At 44.4% G+C, this 22,658-nt stretch overlaps 1 protein-coding gene across 2 annotated transcripts in view; it reads right to left on the bottom strand.

The window, feature by feature from the left end:
* Positions 1–4,387: 4,387 nt before the first annotated feature.
* The window catches only part of LOC147885873 (uncharacterized), a 47,479-nt gene continuing 29,208 nt past the window's right edge, over positions 4,388–22,658 (bottom strand). The window contains exons 3-8 of one of the 2 annotated variants that reach the window (XM_087396714.1): positions 18,048–18,089; positions 17,514–17,682; positions 17,338–17,390; positions 14,029–14,241; positions 4,724–4,770; positions 4,388–4,549 (exon numbers count right to left, since the gene is read on the bottom strand). In XM_087396714.1, coding sequence (XP_087252840.1) covers positions 4,492–4,549; positions 4,724–4,770; positions 14,029–14,241; positions 17,338–17,390; positions 17,514–17,682; positions 18,048–18,089 — 582 coding nt within the window. In that variant the 3' untranslated portion in view covers positions 4,388–4,491. The remainder of the gene's footprint in view (positions 4,550–4,723; positions 4,771–14,028; positions 14,242–17,337; positions 17,391–17,513; positions 17,683–18,047; positions 18,090–22,658) is intronic. The other variant, XM_087396715.1, reaches the window with a different exon arrangement.

The following is a 22,658-nucleotide window of genomic DNA, read 5'->3' as shown; positions in this document are numbered from 1 at the left end:
GTGTCATCTACAAATAGTTGATTAACGAAATGTTTCCCAGAGGGAAGCTCAATTCCTCTAACTGACCTCATGGACACTTGGTCTTTTATTAACCACCCCAAAGCATCAGCTACTATGGCAAATAATAAAGGAGCCAAAGGTCACTCTTGTCTTATTGATCTCTTCAAGGAGAAACTTTGACTCATTTCTCCATTTACATAGACCTTTGTTGATGCATTGGAAAGTAGCAAAGCAACAAATGTGTGAACTTTGTCCCTAGCCCCAGATTCTTGAGGAATTGCAGAAGTCTGTCATAAGCTTTATCAAAATCAATTTTTATAAAGTATACATCTTGTTTAGTTTCTTCAGCATGTGTGCCTCCTTCCAATAGGTTTATGATAGCCTCTAACAGATGACTGCCTTTGATAAATCCTTTCTGTTCCTAAAGAATCCAATTATCCATCTTGTTTCTCATTCGTAATGCTAGGGCTTTGGCAAAGATCTTGTAAGAGCAATTTAACATAGTTAGAGGTCTCCAATTTTTTAACACTGTCTTATCCCCATCTTTTGGAATGAGTTTAATAACCCCTCCATTTAAGTGATTAGGCAAGAATCCCTGTTTGGAGCTCTCTTTCCACACTGCCATTAAATAAGGGCCAACTGTATCCCAAAAAGACTTATAAAGCTCTACTGGAAGACCATCCTCCCCTAGAGTTTTACCATCAACCACCATAGAGAATGTAGCCTCTTTAAGTTCTTGCAAAGAAAGATCATTCTCTAGCTGCAATCTGTCCAAATTAGAGACTTTACACTGTCTGACTAGTTGGCATCTATTCCTAGCCTCTAAAACATGTTCATCACCACTTGGGTCTACTGTGCTGAGTAAATCCTTGAAATGAGTAACAATGGTCTCCATATTTTCAGGATATTTTCTTCCTCTGTTTTGACAATAGAGCCATCCTTCTTCTGCAAAAGAAGAATTTCCTCCTAGTTTTTCTTTTTTTTATTCAGGGGGTTTTGGCCAGTATGCAAGGAGTGCCAATTAGATTTTCATTGATGGTCACATAAGGGAGGCCTTTGCACTCTCTTGCCCAGTTCAATAGGCTTTCCCCCTAACTACCCTCCTCTTTCTTTTTGTGGAAGAGGATCTAGGGTTATTTCCTATGCTCCAAGGCAACAGGCCTCATGGGGAGGTGGCTCCCAATCCGTTAGGAGTTATTGATCTCAAACTTCGCAAGTGGCACGACACTCTATGGCGGGCATGGAAAAGAGCCTAGAGGAGGTTTTGGGAGCACCTAAAGACTTATTGTTTGGCCTCAAGAGCCAAGATTAATTGAGCCAAATCAGTTGGCTTCCTCACAGCGAGACTGAGGAGGTCTTGGAAATCCAAGATTGGGGGTTGCACTTGGCTTCATACAGATTTTGCAAGAGCACACAACAAGATACTTAGGTTGACAAGTGGGCATTGATATTTCATTAGAGCAGCGCATTGTTCTAGATGTGCAAGATTTTGGTTGAAGATTTTGTACTAGAGCTCAACTTAAATCTCTCTAGCATGCAAATCCCTTTTGGCCAACCAGGTCCTCAACTTAGTATATAGTCTCTTGTCGGTGTTTCATAGGGGTTTTATGGGTCAGCTCAGGTGCCTAGTGCATAGTTTTCGTGTGGGCAAGTTCGGATGGTATGAGGAACATTCTACCCCCCTCATTGGTATGGCTAGTTTTCTAGGACCACGGTGGCCCTCAGGATTCAATTTTTGCAACAAGCCCTTGGATCCTTATCTGTGTAGACTCCGCAGATTGGAACTTGGAGGCCTTCTTCCGCCTAAGACTGCACGGGACCGGGAAGTGACAAGGCAATACATGCGCTTGAGTGGAAGAGGATTAGGGCAGAAAAATGCTTAGGCATTGAACTAAATTCCAACCTCAACAAGGCAAAAAAGAGGGAGGAAGGAATGAGGGGGGGGGAGGGGGCACGCACCATTGGTTAGCGACTTTGGCCTGTATAGTAAAGCACTCGAATAAGATGGAGGAGATACCCTTCTATTCATACACAACACGCATTGACCAACGAGTTCAGTTGGAAGCAACAGCCTGAGCCACCTCGAGGGAGGTCATTGGGTGGACTAGTAGGTTCCCTAGGAGGTTCTCTAGGAGGTCATTCGGTGGACTAGTAGGTTCCCTAGGAGGTTCTAGGAGGTCATTGGGTAGACTAGGCCATAGCTGATCTCATAGTTTTTCTAGATGGTGGCCCATGGATGGAGTAGATGCAGATAGATGGCAGGTGTCACTATTGCGCGGATAGGATTCTAGATACAATCCCACATTGTTTATGGCATTGCCTAGCAACACATAGGATTTAGTTGGGCGCCCTTCAAATTGTTACCATCACAAAGGATGCAGTGTAACTTCACTTAAGGGATGGCGGCATGGTTAACATAGGGGGGTCACGCCTTGTTCATTGACCCAACCTCTCCAATCTATGATATCCAAGGCTAGCAGGTCCTAAGATAGGGGCACACAATGTGACGCCTCCTTCCTTGCCTTCACCAAAGGATAATGCTTAAGAGCGATGTCTAGCATCATTGCTTAGAACATCTAGGTTGCCCACTACAACTTTATGATGAGAGGCCATCAGGTTCCCCTAATAGCCACCCTCGTCGCCATCTGGTAGAATATCATTACACCTTGCACGTGAAAGACTTCAAGTAACATGAGGCATTCACTAGATGTATAGGCCTCCACCCTAGTTGTCAACCCCTATTTTAGAGATTCCCTAGGCAATGAGCCTAGTTCTCTAGAAAGTGGCTATTTTCTTCCCCATGATCAATGCCTTTCGGATTGTTGGTTTATATGTTGGTTTTTCAAGCATTAATACAAGTAGTTCTTTTCTCTAGAGAAAAAAGAATCATCCACTAGGGTGACAAGCACTTGAGGTGTCCACCTACTTTTGACACATGACAAGAATTTTCAGAGGCTAGTTGTTAGTATCTTTTAATAGTATGTGCTTCACTAATTTCAAGACTATCAATGCATTTTTCAATTCATTATCTACAAATCACCGATCCAATATCAATAAATACTTACCAACATCAAGTCCCATTATAGAGCTTCAAGTGCATATACGCCCCTCTAGAGGCTCTTTGTAATGTCATGTTGACCTCATGTAGGGTCCCTCAAGATTTGGAGCTTTTCTATCTCTTCCTTTAAAAAAACTCATTTCTATTCTTTTTGCTAGAGCATTGGTTGGATTAGCACCTTTCACAACTAGATTGAGTAACTCCATTGCCTTTAACATCTTTGGCAAAGGAGCTTTTATGTTCGTTTTCTCAACTTTGTACTCCTTTATCATTGAAATGGATTCAATCATATTCTTATAATTTTGCATGTCCACATAAACTTGTCCAAAATCCCTTTAGATTTGATCCATCGTCTTTCAACAATTGATGGACTTCACATAAAAAATGAAGGACTAACAAATCCAACCATCAATTCAACGGAATCTCATACCCATCACGTAAATGGCCTCTTTTTCTAAGTCTTGAGATTAGTGTGAAAGCTCAACTCAAGGATCTATGATATAGAGTTAAAATACTTCTAACTTATAGGAGCCATAATTACAAAGCTTTAACGTTCATCTTAAGAAATTATAAGCTATACTTTCTAGGTTTTTTGAGACAGCTTCAAAAGATTTGAGGTTGCATTTGGATAATTTTGTGTTTTAAAAGGAGAACATGACGAGTTGAGTCTCAATAGAGTATTTTCAACAATATTTCTTTATGTGAGTTCTATCTCAATAGACTATTTTTCTCTATATTCCATGTATGAGTTATAGCTCAACTATATAAATATTATATTTTGGATGATAGAAATATAAAAGCACAAATCTTGAACGTACACTTTGTAATAGAAAGAACCACCCCATGAAACCCGAGGGGGGTTTCATGGGGTGGTTCTTTCTATAACAAAGTGTACGTTCAAGATATGGTGTTTTCTATTTCTTTATTGTAAACGCTTGTTCTTTTCCCATTTTTAATGGCAATTTTTTCACCATCTACATTTAAAAAATCTATGTTATTTTTTGAAAAAAAAAATCTATGTTATCTTCATAATTGCATTTGTTGATGTATTGTGCATGCATACTAGAGCCCGAATTGAAAGTTTAGAGCCATAAAGTTTGACATGTTACTCTGTATGTCTTATGCTGAGGTTGATAGTTCCCTTTCTGAGCATGTCTTATGCTGAGGTTGATAGTTCCCTTTCTGAGCGTTACTGTTCCCCTTCCCAAACCATTCCCATTCCTGGATCTGATGTTCTGGGAAAGTTTCTGTTTCGTGATAATGCTAGCATGGCTTCCACTAAAACTCTATGCAATCACAAACAGTGAGCATTGACAAAGATGCAGGAGAGCAACCAACATCAACCTCTGGATTGCTCTAAAAAGAATTTGCTTGCTTATTTACAAGATGTTCCCTCCTGCACTCTGATAGGTCTTCTCAAGAAGACGTTAAAACTAGGCTGAAAGATTTAACTGAATCTCTTCGCTCACAATTTTCAGTATCTCTTCTATCCTGCCAGAATTAAATCCACCATTAATCAACCATGAGTTTAAAACCTGAAGCCCAGAACAAGACACCCAACCTCCATTTCCCGCAAGCATTCACACGAGTAATAAACCTGTTTGCATACAAATGTCAAGGACCCTTTCAAGAAAAGAAACTCAAGATGAAAGTTAGGGGTTTCACCTCTTCCTTCTGATATTCACTTCTGCAAGCCAAGCAGTAAGATACACCTGCAACATCATTGCATTGTAGTTTCCTTTCAGGCCCCTTCGTTCTTACTCTGATAAAACTCTGTGTTATATGCCTTTCACAAAAAAATTGGAAAACAAGAATAGAGACCGAGTTTACAACTACCAGCAATATATAAATCGAGAACATAATTCAATCAAGCAATTGATAGATCCACAACTTTGATGTTGTCTGCAAAGCCTACAAACATGTGGTCGTAACCCTGTCACCACCAAAATGTGTGCCCAAAACAGTACAACCCCTAAAAAACAAACCCCAGCTTCCCCTCTCCTGCCTCTTTGGTCGCTTACTAAATTGAGAGTCCCAAATCTTAAGCTTTGCAATGATATGAAAGATAAATGTATGATTTTAATCATAACATCTGAAGCCTGCAGCAGAGTCTATCAGTAGCACAAACAAACCTTATTTGTACACGAGTATCAGGAACCTTTCTCAGACCTCAATCATCCACCTATATGGTCACTGTTTTACTGGCTCTCTAACACTGGATGAAAATTTTATGGTTGGATTTGTGGTCACCAGAAACATTTCTAGAAAGGGTTTCAGAACAAACATTTCGAAAATCTCAAAGGACTTTTGCCTAAAAACGTGTATAATTAATACATGTAAAATATAAAAAATATAATCTAAAAACTAACACACCTGTCAGAATTACATTCAACAGATTTTACATCGTCGATCTTGAGACCTTCATTGGTACGCTAGGGGGGCATGCTGGTCTCTTGCCGACTCCTTGATCCAGACTCTCCTCTATGCAGACGATGTGGTCTTACTCTCATCTTCAGCTGAGGGCTCCACCAACACTTCGATGCACTCCAAACCTTTTGCGTGACACATGATATGAAGTTCAAACTTGGTAAAACCAAGATCATGATCTTCAACACAGGCAGCCATGCACAGAGAGCAGTTCACATTGGATGAATTACCGGTTGAGGTCGTGGCATCTTACACATACATAGCGATCTTTGGCCTAATTCTCATAGTGTGACCCCGGATGAGAGCTTGACTGAGCAAGGGATACGCCGCACTTGCTAGACCTCAATGACGGTGTTTTCACTCTCACTTCCAAGAACTCTAGACCATCTTTGACTCGTTGGTCCTCCCAGCGAGCATGTTTGGCAGCCCTTGCTGGGGGCCTGATCTATCAGAGGTAGATTGTCCCTGAATGGAGAGGCTCCAGGTTCTTTTATTGTCACAGATGATCCGCCATGGTTCCTCGACCTCAGGCCGATGCAAGTTACCATGGCTGGCCTTATCTTCATCTGTGACTTTAGCAGCTAAGGGCAATCAGAGGTGTTGGTATGCACACACATGCAAATGGTTTGAGATTTTTGGGCTCCATATGGACAGACTACCCCCCTTTCAGTATAGCCTTCAGGCCATGTTGTCCCGCTCACTTACCACAAGGCTAACCAGATCATCTAAGAGGATCTCTTACGGCTACACATTCAAGACCTGGTTAGCCCCAATCAAGCTTCCTATGAATCTCAGCTTCTATAGAGATCATTGTTTACAAATATCAAGGGAGGGCTTCATCGACCCACCATGCTATACATGGATCCACCTCCCCCATTCTTTGAGGATACTGATTAGGCAAGTCCGTGCTTATTGCCCCAACTACGCATTGAGAGTGGGCAGGCTGCGGCATACCTAGAGAGGGTCGCACCTACACTCTACGTGATGTACAAGAGCTTGAGTTAGAGGAGCATTTTGCTTTTGCATGCCCTATGCACTATGAGATTTGAGGTTGTTACCATTGTCTCTTTTGGGATGGATTCAAGCCCCTCTCCAACCTCCTTTCTTATCCAAATCAAAGATGTTTGGTGACTTTCATTCATGAGGCCGTATGATACAGAGACCATCTACTCATGGCACATAGATGCAATCAAGGTAGATTCCACTTAGAGTGTGATCACTCAGTTTTCCCAGCTAGATAGCACGAACCAACAAGCCGATGGCATAACCCGGAGTGAGAGACACGACAAACTCATCAGCATGTTGATGCACAAATCAGGCTTGGGCATGTTCCCTCAGAACACAGGTAGAGCCGATAGCTGTGACAATGACAGTTGTCCGATGAGGAAAGGACATAGCTAGGAGACCACCGTAAGCAAAAATGAGCGGAAGAGAGAGAGAGATAGCATGCCTCACACACACACAATGAGAAGGAGAGAAAGAAGAGAGAAAGGCACAAGAGAACTGCAAGTGATCTCTGGAGAAAACCCCGCTACAACTGGGGGGAAACCACGGAAACAACCGGCTGCTCGAGAGCTCGGAACACACAGCTCAACAGCCAAGTGAACTAGAAGCATGAGGGAGTGGATGAACTACTCCATTACCCTGCTCCTCAAGTGATGCTGTGGGCTGGCTCTGCACCTCTGCCAGGCTCCATAAGATGCACTGCTGGAAGGACTGCTCCAGCTCCAAAAGATGGGAAATGAGGGGAGAGGGGAGGCACATATATAGCCCAGCGCCCCCCCTGGTTGGCCAGCATAGAGCACACCCACAACAGAAGCCCTCAATCTCTACCCTAGTCTCTCACTGGGTGGGCACACCCACAATCAAGAGCGCCTCTCTCTAAGGTGACATCAGGAATGTTGACCTTCAACACCCCCTCTCAGCTTTAGATGGAACAGAGACGCCAGGGAGCTAGGTGTGCCACTACAACAATTGAAGGAATCCATCACGTGATGCTCCATCGCTGAAGACTGCCACAGGTACCGTCGAAGAAGCCCCGTCATGGCACGAATTGACTCGGCACGATCACTGGAGACCTGGAACTATTGCTCCTAGGCCATTGGTGCTAGGTACACACCTCTGGTTTCGCAATGGTACACTGGGTCATCCGGTACAACAATCCAACTACTTGGTACTGGGATCCTAGAACAAGAATCCAACTGATACTGCCTCTGGTGCAAGGTCTGCTTCCCTGCATAGGCACCTGTAATGTAGAGCTAGATAGCCCCCTCTCAAGTCCAAACTGGTACATTGTCGCCAATTCGATGAACTTCAGTATTCCAATGGCAACGGGCATATAACAGCCCACAAGGAGCAATCAACTGTGTCTGGGTTCCCGCACTGGCAATCTACTAACCCATCCGGATCTCTAGCAGCATCAGACAATCGTTGTGCAATAGAACACTGGGAGACCCCCTCTGGATCTACCAAGTCATAACGTGGGTCACCTGAGTCACTGGGAACAGATCCGCCTGAAAGCCTACCTTGATAAATGACTCCCTGCTCGGTGCACCTAATCGGCAGGTCCAACTGCCACAAACAAGCAAGAAATCCTCCATCTAGATCCGGAAAGCCTGTTGGCAACTCCTACAAGTGCTACTAAAAGGCTAGAGTAATCGTGATCGCAGCAGTCACACTATTGGCCAATTGGTTACTGAACCCCTCTGCGTTCCTCTGGGGACACTGACGCCAATAATGACCTTTCTGGCCACATCGGTTACATGTTCGGGATGCCTTGAGAGCTTCTCGTTCCTCAGCTGTCAACTGCTTTCTTCCTTTTTGATCAGCCGTCAAAGCCTAAGGCTGATTGTCGTAGGTACAATCGACAAAGCACTCCTCCTGGTCAAGCATCATGGGGACCAATTCCTCCCAGGTCAACTCATTCACCCTACCACTGGTGATCAGGGATGAATAGAAGGCCTTGTACTAAGAGGAAAACTCGGACAATAGAGTTACGGCCATGTCCACTGATGAATATGCTTCCCTGCCTGGAGAATCTCCTACTGAAGTTCCTATAACTTGTTGATGTGTTCCTGCAACAATGAAGATTTCTTGGGATCCAACAACCTCATCTGGACCTCCAGTGAAACCCTCTTCATGGGAGAGGTTCAGTTATACATGGATGCCAAATGCTCCCATATACTTTTGGCCACTGTCATGTGCTTCACATGATTAATCACTTGAGGAGTACAGTTAAGAAAGATGAATGATCTTACCCTGGCATTAACACAATCCCACAGTTGGGATAGAGTCTCGGCCTCCTTCCGAGCCAAGATGCCAAGGTCCTCTGCCAGGGGATCTGGTCGGGCAGCGCCTACCGAGATCAAAATCTGCCATGTTATACGACTGTAACACAAATTCCATCATCACCCGCCAAACGCCATAACTGAGCCCACGGTCAACCAGGAACGTGGGCAACACTGGAATTCTAGTCTTGTTCTCTGCCATCTCCAACAAAGTCGCCATGTCACAGTGAAGAGGACGATGAACTGAAAGAGAAGGTGGATGAGATGGAAGGGATCTAAGGGTTGAAGAAGAAAGGAGAAGGTGGAAGAAGAGGATGAAGGGGGGACTGACAGCCCAATGTGCCTTCACACCTCGCTTCCGTCCCTTGGAAACCTCCTCTTTGATCTGAAAACACCCTTCAAAGTCACCCCTTTGCTGGTCACCCGAACAGTCCACTCCTCGAATACACTCCTCCTCAAACAAACCTCCGCACAGCACCCTAATCCTCCTCTCTGTGTGTTGCCTCAACACTCCTTCTGCCCCTCAGGTCTGAGACCAACCGTGGCTCTTATACCATGTGAGAATGAGCGGAAAAGAGAGAGAGAGAGAGAGAGAGAGAGAGAGAGAGAGAGCACGCCTCACACACACACACTGAGAAGGACAGAAAGGAGACAGAAAGGCACAAGAGAACTGCAAGTGATCTCTAGAGAAAACCCCACTACAACTGGGGGAAAACCACGGAAACTATGGGCTGCTTGGAGCTCAGAACACACAGCTCAATAGCCAAGTGAACTGGGAGCACGAGGGAGTGGATGAACTGCTCCATTACCCTGCTCCTCAAGTGATGCTGTGGGCTGGCGCTCCACCTCTGCCAGGCTCCACAAGATGCACTGCTGGAAGGACTGCTCCAGCTTTAAAAGATGGGAAATGAGGGGAGAGGGGAGGCACATATATAGCCCAGCCCCCCCCAAGTCAGCCAGCATAGGGGGGCACCGACCAGCCAGCTCATGAGGGCCGACCCTCTGCCCTAGGGGCCGACCCCTACAGCCTGCTATATAGGGCTGTCCAGGCCCTAAATGAGGGCACACACCTCCCCAAAACAGGGCATAGAGCTAGCCAAGGCGGCCAACCTGCAGGTCATCCCACCCACTGCTGTACAGCCCACAAATAGGGGCTCATAGAAGGCGCCTAAGGGCAGCAGGGTGAGACACACCTGCTGACACAACCTTGCACCCTCCCGGGGTACCTCTATGGCCTGCATGGCATCACATGAGGCACTGGAAGGCCAGACAAACCTACTCTCACGGGGGCGGTCACACCCACAACAGAGGCCTTCACTCTCTACCCTAGCCTCACTAACTGGGCGGGCACACTCACAATCAAGGCCCTCTCTCTCTAAGGTGACATCAGGAGATGTTTACCTCCAACACGTAGACCAGGTATACTGACCGTCACCAGCGCTCTATCATGGGTTTTATGCCACCACAGCCCCACACATCACTGGGACCTCCCGTTGGCTTGACCGCTCTGCTGCTAGCATTCAGAGAACCACCGCAGTGATGCCACACCACAGCTTCCGTCCTCTCCATGGGATCCAACATATTTTGTACTAGTGTTTATATGTTTATGTTGCACTTGTCATGGTGTGGATGACCGCTTAGAGGCTCCACCCATTCAGCTCGTTGTATTTGAATTCTCCAACCTCGTAGACCCTTCGGTCTTTCGAAGCCTCAAGCCTCCAAACCCGTCAGTCTCTCTCTCTCTCTCTCTCTCTCTCTCTCTCTCTCTCTCTCTCTCTGAACAATGGAATTTCAAAATATAAATAATTTAGATCGTACATATATATGAATATATGAAATGCAGATCATAGCATACATGGTGTTTTCGGGCCTGCCCTAGTGCACACATCTCAAGATTTCCACGTTTGGTATAAACGTTTCTACTGCATGTTGACTATATTATAATACGACATGAGTTTTGTTTATAGAACTTCACCCATACAGTAGATATCAATAAGTGATCGAAGTCAAGCTTGGAGGTTATATTCTCATATCGCTAGCAAGACGCTTCTTTTTCCATCTGGAGACCTGTACTTTCTAGACGTCCAATCTGAACTCTAATCCTCTAAATTCATGGCTACTTCCCAAATGCTAAGGCAACCCTAACTTTCCTGTAAGATCCTTGGAACAGTAATATATGAATCTGTGGCATAGTCTTGGGGATGAATTTTTGTGAAAGTTTGTTTTGAATAACTTTCTTGTGAGATCCTTGGAACAGTAATATATGAATCTGTGGCATAGTCTTGGGGATGAGTTTTTGTGAAAGTTTGTTTTCAAGCAGAAAGAAAGAAAGAAAGAAAGTTTATTAAAGTCTTCAGAAGACCGATGGGTCTATGAGACTGTGAAAATCCTGATACAACAAACTGTGGTAGTGGAGCTACTAAACGAGCGTCCATACCAATGCAAAATGCAAAAATGCAGAATAGCAATACTAAGTCCTAAGTACAACATAGTCATGTCGATGGTCGACTATATATCAATCTCAGCATCTTCATCAATATCATCATCATCATCGACAGCAGCAAGATATCAGGATGGATGAGGCAGTGGAGGCATGAAGTCGGCAATAGAGTGTTGTCGGCCACTTAGAGGTGCGGTCCTGGCACGTCTCTTGGTCATAGCTCTATGTCTAATAAGGGCTACTGTGACTCCCGTCGGTCGTCGGTCGGACTCCAACTCTAAACAAGGAGGGGATGTCCCCAAGTGTAATCTGTGTGTCGACCCTCTGTCTGAGCTGTTGGGTCACAGGCTCCGGGTCACGATCATGTCGAGGCCTCATCTCGTGGGGATCCATGTGATCTAGCTGAAAGAACTCCATGATAGAGCTCTGAGAGGGATCAGCCGAGGAAGAAGTCTGCTCCTGTCTCCGTGCTCGGAGTGTCCTCTCACAGTGTCGAAGTGCCTCATGAATGAAACCTCCCAAACACCATTGGTCTGGGTAGGAGAGGAAACAGGCCAAAATCCCATAACTATCCCTGAAGAGGTAGTGGAAACGCCCTCGGATCTCATAGTACACAGGACACTTGAAGATGAAATGCTCCCCTGTCTCAACCTCCTGCATGTCACACAGTGTGCATGAGCGCCTCTCCCTCGGTAGTCGCTCTGCTCTGCCACTCTCAATGCGAAGTCTGTGTAAAGAGACCCAAAACTACCCAAGAGAGATCCTCAGCAAGTGGGGTAGATGAATCTGCGTGTATCCTAGTGGGTCAATGAAACCCTCCGCTGTGATATGTAAGAAATGATCTCTGTAGAAGCTAAGCTTCACTAGGAGTTCACTCGGTCCCAACCAGGTCCGAAATGTGTGTAGCTATAGTAGATCCTCACGGATAACTTGGTTGACCTCGTGTGATAAGAGGGGAAAAAACGGAGCATCCATGCCTATACTGGAAGGGAGGTAGTCTATCCATGTGAAGCCCCAATCGCTCAAACCATCTCTCTGTACGAGCATACCAACACCTCTGGTCTCCTCGTGCTGCAAGTGCCATAGAAGAGGATAGAGCTATCCATGGTAGCGTGCTACGTCCCAAGGTATAATCCCCATATTCCCTAACTCAGTACAAATACCTGATGACCTGAAATGCAGCATCTAGCTGTAAAGGGAGTGACCCAAACTCAGCCTGAATGATCTGGTGAGGAACGGATGACTTACCACAAATCATCCGTGATAACATGAGAACCTGTAGCTACTCCACACGGGCCCACTCTGTATCCGACAAGTCTGGCCCCCAACAAGGGCTGCCGTACATCCCCGCTGGGCGAACCGAGGAGTCAAAAAGCAACCCCTTGGTGCGTGGATCTTGAAAGTGCGAGCGGAAGCACTGCCTTTCTAGTTTGGCCAATGAAGCATACCCTCTACTCAAGCGTGCCTGCATCGCGGGTCTCATAGTGAAGCTGGGTTCCGGAGAAGATAACCCCAAGATAAGTATATGATGAAACTATCTCAACAGATGACCCCTCAAATGTGTACTGCTCCTGACAAATGATGGCTCGAGATGTATTGAAGATCATGACCTTGGTTTTACCCAGGTTGACCTTCAAATCATGAGACTCACAAAAGGACTGTAGTGCATCTAGGTGTCTCTGAAGCACCTCTGTTGAGAAAGACAAGAGAGCCACGTCATCTGCGTAGAGCAAAATCTAGATCAGCGTGTCTACAAGAGAGCAACCTACACCCCCCTATGTCTGCATCACTATCTCAAGCCCTCGTCAATGTAGAGGCCAAACAAGGTAGGTGACAAAGGACACCCTTGTTTGACCCCGATGGTGCTCATGATCTTGTCTGTCCACCCGGATCCTGCCCGAACTCTACCTAAAACTCTCTCGTAAAGTGCCATGACAGCCCAAATGATATCCTGGTCATAACCCAAGTCTTGTAGGTGCCGTATGAGGCAGGCTCTTGGAACCGTGTCAAATGCCTTGCGGAAATCCACAAAGCAACAATAAACCCTCTGCTTCCGTGACCTCGCCTCCTCGATGATACATCTGAGCGTGAGAATGTGGTCCATGGTTCCATGATCATGCCGAAATCAGCCTGTCCTGCTGCTCTAAGTCCTTGACACTCTGCAAGTCTGCTAACCTCGGAGTCGAGCTGCAAGGGTTTTCCGTTCTGGCATCTTTAGGAGAGCAGATGAGTCTTCCTCCTGATACATGGACCAGGGTGAAAGTTGCAAAGTAAAGGTCGATATCAACACTTAGCTGATATTCGTAAGCCAAAGCTTCTTGCATAAACATGATAAGATCCAAAAAGTGGAGTTTAAAATGCCCTTTTATCTTACTTCTTTTGCACATCTAATTTTTTACTCATCTGAAGCTTTTTCACATGGAGCAAAGATCTTAGCATTCTCAGCTGAATAAGGATAGACCCGCATCAGATTAAAACATCCATTCCTAAAGATTCATATAAAATCAATGAGTCCAAAGCTTTTTTCTTGAACTAGGACTTCCTAGTAAGGCAAAAAAGGTCTGAAAATAGACCAAAAAGATACAAGTCGAGCAATACATGACCTTGTCAAATCCATGATTCTCACCTGATTTTCCCAGACCAGTTCTCAAGTGTTGTCTATATAAACATCAATCATTGTTTCAAAGAATTAGCCTTATTACATGTTCAACAAAGTAAATCCTCAATAGAAGTCTAGAGATGTGAAGCAGTCTAAGATACGGGACAGTCTTCAATGGCTGGAATGAAACCTTTAGCATACTGTAAAGATACCCCACCTGCAAAACTTCTCTCTTAACTGGAAGGACAGAACCTTTTGGAGAGGCATCAGCAAGACCGAGTCCTGTATGCTCCCTTGCAAATAACCCAGGTATCTTCAAATTTGTTTCGACATATATATCCTGCAATATCTTTTCAGAAAATTTCTCCTTCAAATAGCCAATTTCAACCCCTGAATATAGTGTACAATGAAACTCTGAAATAATAAGCCACTGCACAATCACCAAAATATATATATATATAAGCAGCTAGAGAATGATTAAAAATCAACAAGACAAAAAAGGAAATAACATATCCCAATGTATCGTACTAGAAACCTTAAATATCTATGTATACAATGAACCTTCAAGTTCAAAAAGGTAATAATGACTCCCATTCTCTTGAATGCCACCACAAATCTGTCATTTGCAAGCCTTGATAATTCACGTTGCCTACATAGAAGCCAGATGTTGAATGCTTCTAGGAGAGGATCTTACTGAAAGGAATGAAAACTTTTAAAGAAAAAAGCCTCACCCTCATAGAAAGAGAGGCCCGGATCTATTACATCCCTAATGGGCCTAACTATGGCTTAACAATCTGCAATTAAGGCTAGATGAGTCCAGGATTTGGATAGATCTAGAGTTTAAGAAGCCACATGTCAAGTGCTTCTAGGAGAGGGCCCTACCAAAGGAATGAGAGCTTTCAAAGAAAAAGGCCTCACCCTTGTCGAAAGATAGGCCCAGATCTGTTACATCCCTAATGGGCCTAAACATTGACCAACCATCTAGGATTAAGATTAGATGAATCTAGGTATTGGCCGAGGGTTGGGGTACAATCTAACCAAGGGGTTGGAATACCTAAGGTTGATATGAAGGTTCTCCTTCTATATCCAGCTTACATTTATTTGGCTTGGTAATAAGTTAATGCGCCTAGCATCCAAAAACTCAAAGATGACTCGCCTCTAGCTTCCTTCTTGACCATATATATCTAGATAAATCCAAGAACATGCCCAAACTCATCCTCAAAAACACGATACATAGTGCAGTTCCAATCTCATGAGAGTCACAAGGTTGAAAACCAAAACTCCACGCATAGCACGGACTAGCTACTATAACATCGCCACCAACATCATCAGCGCCCAATGGTGGGTCCAAACCATAGTATAAACATATGCTCACACAAAAAATCCACACTCCCCTACATACTTGAGCATCCATTTATACAAACATCTTTGTCCTAAGTTTCTCTCAGCACTCCAAAGGTGAAGGCTAGGCTCAGCCGTGACAAAGGCTATCACTAAAGGAGAAGGCTAACCAAAAAGTAGTCCACATTCTCTTCATTCAAGCTACAATCATTTATGGAGACTATACGATTTCATTATAGTCTCTCCCAAACAAACCCAAGCAAAAAAATGCTTAGACAATCTAGCTGCTCATAGGGCAATGGACTAATTAAGATAAATAGAATTTTATCGCAATATTAGCAAGCCACAACATCGACGAAAACTTCACAAGGTGAAATTTTTATGTCCGCTAATATGGGGGGAAACATATATCTAGATGAATCCAGGAACTTACCCAAACTTAATCCTCGAAAAACACAACACATAGTGCATTTTCAATCTCATGATAATCACTTCATTCACCTACAATTGCTTGTGAAGACTATATGCTTCCATTTTAATCCCTCCCGAATGAACCTAAACAAAAAATGTGTAAACAATCTAGCTGTCTGATAGGGCAATGCCCCACTTGAGATAGTGCAGTTTCAATCTCATGATAGTCACTCATAAGGTTGAAACCATAAACTCCATCATGCGTAGCAGGGACTTGCCACTATGACATCCCTACCAACATCATCACCGTTGTTATGCTCAAGCCAAGATAACATGACCTTGGAAGTCTAAGTGACTGACATTTGTATTGTATTTGGATTGCTGGACTAGATGGGGGCATCTAAGAAGGGCTTAATTAATTAACATGTGGCATCTAGATTTGTCTAGGGAGATGTGGGCTCGACAGAAGAATGAAGGAAAGGAAATTATGGAAGTTTATCCGGTTTTTGACGTTCATCTATCAAGGTTGGCTGGGAGGATACTCAGCATGTTGTCACCTACAATGTTTCAATTGTGGTTCAGAAATCTGTTTTGATCTTTTCAAGCGCCCGACGGTTGGTGTAGAATATAGTATAAACATATGCTCTCACATATACAAATCCACAAACCCACACATACTTGAGCATCCATTTATACAAAGGTCTTGGTCTTGAGTTTCTGTCAGTATTCAAGAGGTGAAGGACAGACTCATTCGTGGCAAAGGCTAGCACTAAAGGAGAACGCTAATCATGAAGTAGTCCACATTCTCTTCACTCAAGCTACAATTACCTGTTAAGACTATACGATTTCATTTTAGTGACTCAAGCAAAAAATCCTTCTTGGCCATGGTTCTTTAGCAATGATGCTGGAAACCCATTAGGAAGGACTCAGGTTGGGGCTTGTTTCTGTGAAAAGGCTGCTGTAAAGTTTGATAGCCACTTAATAGGCAAAATTTTAGACCAGATTTCTGTCTGCTCATGAACACTACCTAGATAAGAAAAGTTATCTTTGGCGTCACTGCCTAGCAGTTATGCTGGGAACCCATTAGGAAGGACTCAGGTTGGGGCTTGTTTCTGTGAGTAGGCTGCTGTAAAGTTGATGGCCACTTAATAGGCAAAATTTTAGACCAGAATTCTGTCTGCTTATGAACACTAGCTAGATAAGAAAAGTGACCTCTTGCGTCACTCTGCCTACCTAGATTTCTGTCTACCTAGATAAGAAAAGTGATCTCTGGTACTCCGCTCAGAAGCAATGTGAGGGACGCCCCATTTCATGTGCTTCAGCTTGATCTCGAATGAAGTCTAAATTTACTATCGACATGTCACAAAAAGCAGTTCTATGATTAAGATCCTACAACAAGTAATGCTTGCTATGAATAGAGCTTGCGAGTAAGGCAACACCTCAACAAGTCCTACAATTTGTTTTAATTAGTTGATAGATACAGAATCTACATACAGAAATATAAATTTCCAATGGGTGAGAGAATCAACTGCAGGAAACAACCAATATGACAATTTTCTTTTCTTTTAAGGTATATACCCTTTAAAAGTTCATGGAATACATGTGCATTTTATTACCGCAGAAGTGCAAGGTCACGAAAACATTTGTCAAATGATAGTGAAGTCGAAAGAAAAGACATCTAATTATTCGTTAATATACATGCGGACTCACTTTTGCATTGAAAAGTAACCTATTAAAAAGAAAAATATGTGAGTCTCAAATAAATGCACCTTACCTTTATCCTGATCTCAGATACGAACATAGTTACCAGCTCCTCTGCCAGCATCTCTGCAAGGTGAGGAATAAACAGAAACCTTGTCAACATAATTACCAGCTCCTCTAGCAACATCTCTGCCGTATGTGCAAAAAATAGAACATATCATTCAGAACCTCAAAAGGGAAAAGAATCACCATGAGTAGACAAAGAAAGGGTGGAGAAAACTGCTATTCCATCCCCATTTCCTATGTCCTGACTGAGATATTGCTTGTCAGAAAACTCAATAAGAGGACCTTTGGGAGAACCTTTCACATATGTCCGCATTGACCCCTTTGCTCTTATCATGTTTGACAGACACTGAACCTGAACAACAGAAAAAAGCATAGCTCAACTATACTCTTGTGAACAAAGGGAAGGCCTGTTATGTCTACACCTTATACCATATGCACAGCACATATACAGGCAGATTTGCAGGCATATGGGCATGTATGAGCATGGGCAAGCACATGCACATGTGCACTCTTTAAAATATACAAATAGAAAAAAGAAAATATATCTTTTGAAATGATTAACCAACCCCTTAGCTTTCCATTGAATTTTCTCAGGAGAGAGCACACTTTTCCTCTGCTCCCACAGCCTGTGTAACTATTTTTTCATAGTAAATTCCTTTATTGTTCACGAAGATGATGAAATCAGAGAAAGCATCCACAACATGATAGATAACAAACCAACTCTTTGTAGCTCCTGAGAAGCTCCTCATAGAAGCCCGCCTGCACATAGCATAGCCATAACCACAGCAAATCAAGGGGAAAATCTCTACAACCATGTGCGTGCGTGTGTGTGTGTGTGTGTGTGTCTAATTCCACACAAAAAAAAAGTGTAAGTGTGTGTGTGTGTACTATATTTCTTTTCTTTGGATCTTTATGAAATTTTCTGATCTTGTATTTGCCGGTCTCCATTTCGGGGACAGCCTCTTTTAATATAAAAATACATGGATTCCACCCAAAAATGTGTGTGTGTGTGTGTGTGTGTGTGTGTGTGAGAGAGAGAGAGAGAAAGAGAGAGAGATGTCTTAACGTCCGCAGAAGGCCTCATGGGCCTATGGGGCAAGGTACAAAATACACCAAAAAGGATGATCTCATACAAGCCTCAATGGGTTGGAGCACAGGGCGCGCTAGGGCCCTTGCTGAGTGCTAAGACTGCTAAACTGATAAACTGATAAAACTGATCCACAGAGCTTAATAGCTCAAGAAAAAATCAGATATAAACTAGAGACTAGCAACTAGCTGAAAGCTGGAGTATGCTGAGATCGGAGTATCATGGGGATGTGAATTTCAAGTGTAGCTAACCCCGTAGCTACTTCCATGGTTACTTGGCCAAGGGGACTGGCCTAGAGGAAGCACCCACTTCCTAGAAGTCCCTAGTCCAATTCTCAGTGCACCCACTAGGCTCTAATGCTAGGCTAGGCCTAGAAAGAGGGGTCTTAAGGTCGGGCCCAAGGAAAACCCAACCTTTTATTGGTTAGGAGGGTTAGGAGTTTAATGTGGGAGGGCAGACCAAATGGTCCATTGGTAGGGAGGGTTAGAGCTTTAATGAGGGGGCCACATGACAGCCCCTCATGCATCACCTACCACCTCCCCTTCCCTCTCTCCTCTTCCAACGTCACGGGACCGAGTTTCTTACGTTTTGAAAGGCTAAGGTTGATTTGCACGCTTTCCAAGGTTCCCCGTCTCCACGCTTTTTGACCTCCACGGATTCCGCTGCAGTCCGTATGGCTGTACGGACTGCAGCTGCTGCATTTAAGGCTTTCATACTGACTGTACGAAGTACAGACATATTGCATGTTGTGCAGACCATTTCCAGCCAAACGGGATCATGGAATGCAAGTGTACAGAGCTCTCCCTTCGCTGCCCATTGATTGGCACGCTTTGTGGTCTTTGCTGCTGTTCTGCTGTTTGCATGCCTCCCGAGACAGCTGCATGCACACTGGGGCAGCTGCCTGCATCCCAAGGTGGTTTTTTGGTCATTGATTTGCTGTTGCCCGCATCCCGAGGGACACATTTCGAGGCAGGGCAGTCATTTGAAGCTGCACGGGTTAGTTCCAAGCTGCAGGTGGATTTGCCATGGGAGATTAGCTCTTCTTCTCTTGCCCTAGCCTCTGGACCCTTGAGCTTTTTCTTTCCTCTCCTTTCTCAGCTCTTGGTTTCTTCATTTCTCTCGCTTCCTGCCTAGAAGCCATCTATGCTCTCCTCGGGGATGGACAGAGGACAGGCGCGAGGCCAGAGCTCGCCCCTCGTTCACGGACAACGGGTACGAAAGTTTGGTTTCCTTTTTATTTGAATTTTCTATTTTGAAATCTTGTTGCTTTGCATTCTATTTTTTGGAGTTCTTTATGGGCCCTACAAGCTGTAAGAAGATACCCAATCACAGAGGGTATGCCTAGTTAGCATCAAAGAGATGGTTTGGTTGCAGTTTTATGCCTTGAGGCTACTTCACCACTTCTCGGGATTCGCATTGATACCTTGTCACAGTCAAGTGTCACAATTGTTGAGGAACGCCTTAGTTTCGACCCTAGCACTTGGGTACTAGTGGTGCACTGGAATTGGATGTAGGCAGAGGCCAAGTGTTGGCTCTCGCAGTAGAAAATGCAAGCACAACAGTGCAAGGGTGCGCCCTTGTTATAAAGCAGTATTCCACTTTTGAAGAATTGAATAAATACCGAACAGGGCGCCAAAGTGTTTAGGGCCAGTGTGGTGTCTTGTGTTTCATTCCATTGAGCAGGGGCACTCTAGCCTCCCTCTAAGTGTTGATTGTTGATCAATGGCATTTAACTAATGGAAATGACTGGAAATGATGCATTGTGTTTGCAAATGGTGTGAATGCTAAGTTAGTTACGGTTTATTACCCTTTAGTTAACTAAAGGCCGGTTTCAGTGGTTCCATTGCCGGGATAATCACCATCTTCCTACAAAGGTGAGCCCTAGTAATGTTGGGTGAAAAAAGCCCTGCTGCATTCTACTTACAGCCATAAAACCAGCAAGTATGTCACACAGTGAGAGAAAAGTCAAAGGTAGAGTTTCTAGAAGGTATCTAGTTAAGTTTCAGAACTACTCAGCACCGGATGCCAAGTGGATGGAGGAAGCTGAACTGGCAGATCCACCTAGGGTATTTCATCTCTACCTAGAAGCGCTTCAGCTTGAGCCCACTGTGGTACAAGCTTACTCAAGCTCAGTAGAGCAGAGGTCTGCTGGAGCATTGCCTGGTGCTTAAGAGGGGGGTAGCGCCTCAGCTCCCTCATGATACAGACATCTCACAGGATATCTAGAGGTTGCTTAGTGACACTGCAGGTCTCACCCGAGGTACTGGTTGCTGACAGTATTTCTACTGTGGAACCTCTATGATGAGCGTACCACACAAATGATACATGGATATATGGATAGAATCGCACGCTCTCCTAGACCATATCTTCATTGCAGTTGTATATCCCAGATGATGTATTATTTGGTATGGGCTATTCATGCCTCTTTCATTGTTGTTTATTTAGTGTATTTTGGAGCAGCAAACGAGATTGTTTGCTGTCTCAAGAGGGGGGTATGTCACGGGGATGTGAATTTCATGTGTAACTAACCCCGTGGCTACTTCCATGGTTACTTTGGCCAAGGGGATTGGCCTAGAGGAAGCACGCACTTCCTAGAAGTCCCTAGTCCAATTCTCAGTGCACCCACTAGGCCCAGATGCTAGGCTAGGGCTAGAAAGAGAGGTCTTAAGGTTAGGCCCAAGGAAAAGTCAATGGTTCATTGGTTAGGAGTGTTAGGACTGTAATGTGGGGGGGCAGGCCAGAGGTTCCATTGGTAAGGAGGGTTAGAGCTTTAATGAGGGGGACACGTGGCAACCCCTCATGCATCACCTACCACCTCCCCTTCCCTCTCTCCTCTTCCAACGTTGGAGGATGAAGTTTATTACGTTTTTGAAAGGCTAAGGTTGATTGGAACGCTTTGCCAGGTTCTCGTCTCCATGCTTTTTGACCTCTACGCATTCTGAGACAATCTGTACGGCTCTACGGACTGCAGCAACAGCTGCTGCATTTAAGGCTTCTGTACGGACTGTACGGAGCCTTAAAAGCCTGCTATGTGGACATATTACCTGTTGTACGGACCCTTTCCAGCCGTTCCGGATCATTGAATGCAAGTGTATGGAGCTCTCCCTTCGCTGCCCATTGATTGGCACGTTTTCCAAGGTGGTCTTTGCTGCTGTTCTGATGTTTGCACGCCTTTCGAGACAGCTGCACGCACCCCCCAGGAAGCTGCCTGCATCCTGAGGTGGTTTTTTTGTCACTGATTTGCTGTTGCCCGCATCCCGAGACAAACTTTCCGAGGCAGGGCTGTCATTTGAAGCTGCACAGGTTAGTTCCAAGCTACAAGTGGATTTTGCCATGGGAGATTAGCTCTTCTTCTCTTGCCTTGGCCTCTGCACCCCTAAGCCTTGCTTTCCTCAACTCAACTCTTAGTTTCTTCATCTTTCTCTCTTCCTACGTGGAAGCCATCTGTGCTTTGCTGGCGGCCTAGACAGAGGATAGGCGCGAGGGCAGAGCTCGCCCCTCGTTCACAGACAACGGGTGCGGAATTTTGGTTTCCTTTTGATTTGCATTTGCTATTTTGAAATGCATGTTGCTTTGCATTTTGTTGATTGGAGTGCTTTCTAGGCCCTACTGGCTGTAAGAAGATACCCAATCACAGAGGGTATGCCTGGTTAGTGTTAGAGACACAGTTTGGTTGCAGTTTTATGCCTTGAGACACTTCTGGGGATTTGCATTGGTGCCTTGTCATAGTCAAGTGTCACAGTTGTTGAAAAATGCCTTAGTTTTGGCCCTAGCACTTGGGTACTCGAATTGGATGCAGGCAGAGGCCAACTGTTGGCTCAGGCAGTTGAAAATGCAAGCAGAAAAGTGCAAGGGTGCGCCCTTTTTGTAAAGCAAAATTCCATTTTTCAAGAATTAAATAAATACCGAAAGGGGCGCCAAAGTGTTTGGGGCCAGTGTGGTGTTTTGTGTTTGGTTCCATTGAGCAGGGGCACTCTAGCCTGTTGGAGATATCATAGTCAAAGAGTGTGTTGGTGTGTAGTACTAGGTGATCTAGTACTAGTCGATGTGTGTGAAAGAAACAAAGAAAGAAAGTTTAGTAAAGTCTTCGGAAGACCGATGGATCTATGAGACTATGAAAATCCTGATACAACGAGCTGTGGTAGTGGAGCTACTAAACGAGCGTCCATACCAATGCAAAATGCAAAAAATGCAAAAATGCAGTACTAAGTCCTAAGTACAACATAGTCATGTCGATGGTC

The sequence above is a fragment of the Dipteris shenzhenensis genome, chromosome 25, assembly GCF_047967505.1.
Source record: "Dipteris shenzhenensis isolate YYH24624 ecotype China chromosome 25, Dip_SZ_1.0, whole genome shotgun sequence".
NCBI classification, from domain to species: domain Eukaryota; kingdom Viridiplantae; phylum Streptophyta; class Polypodiopsida; order Gleicheniales; family Dipteridaceae; genus Dipteris; species Dipteris shenzhenensis.
This window is presented reverse-complemented; position numbering and strand designations above follow the sequence as displayed.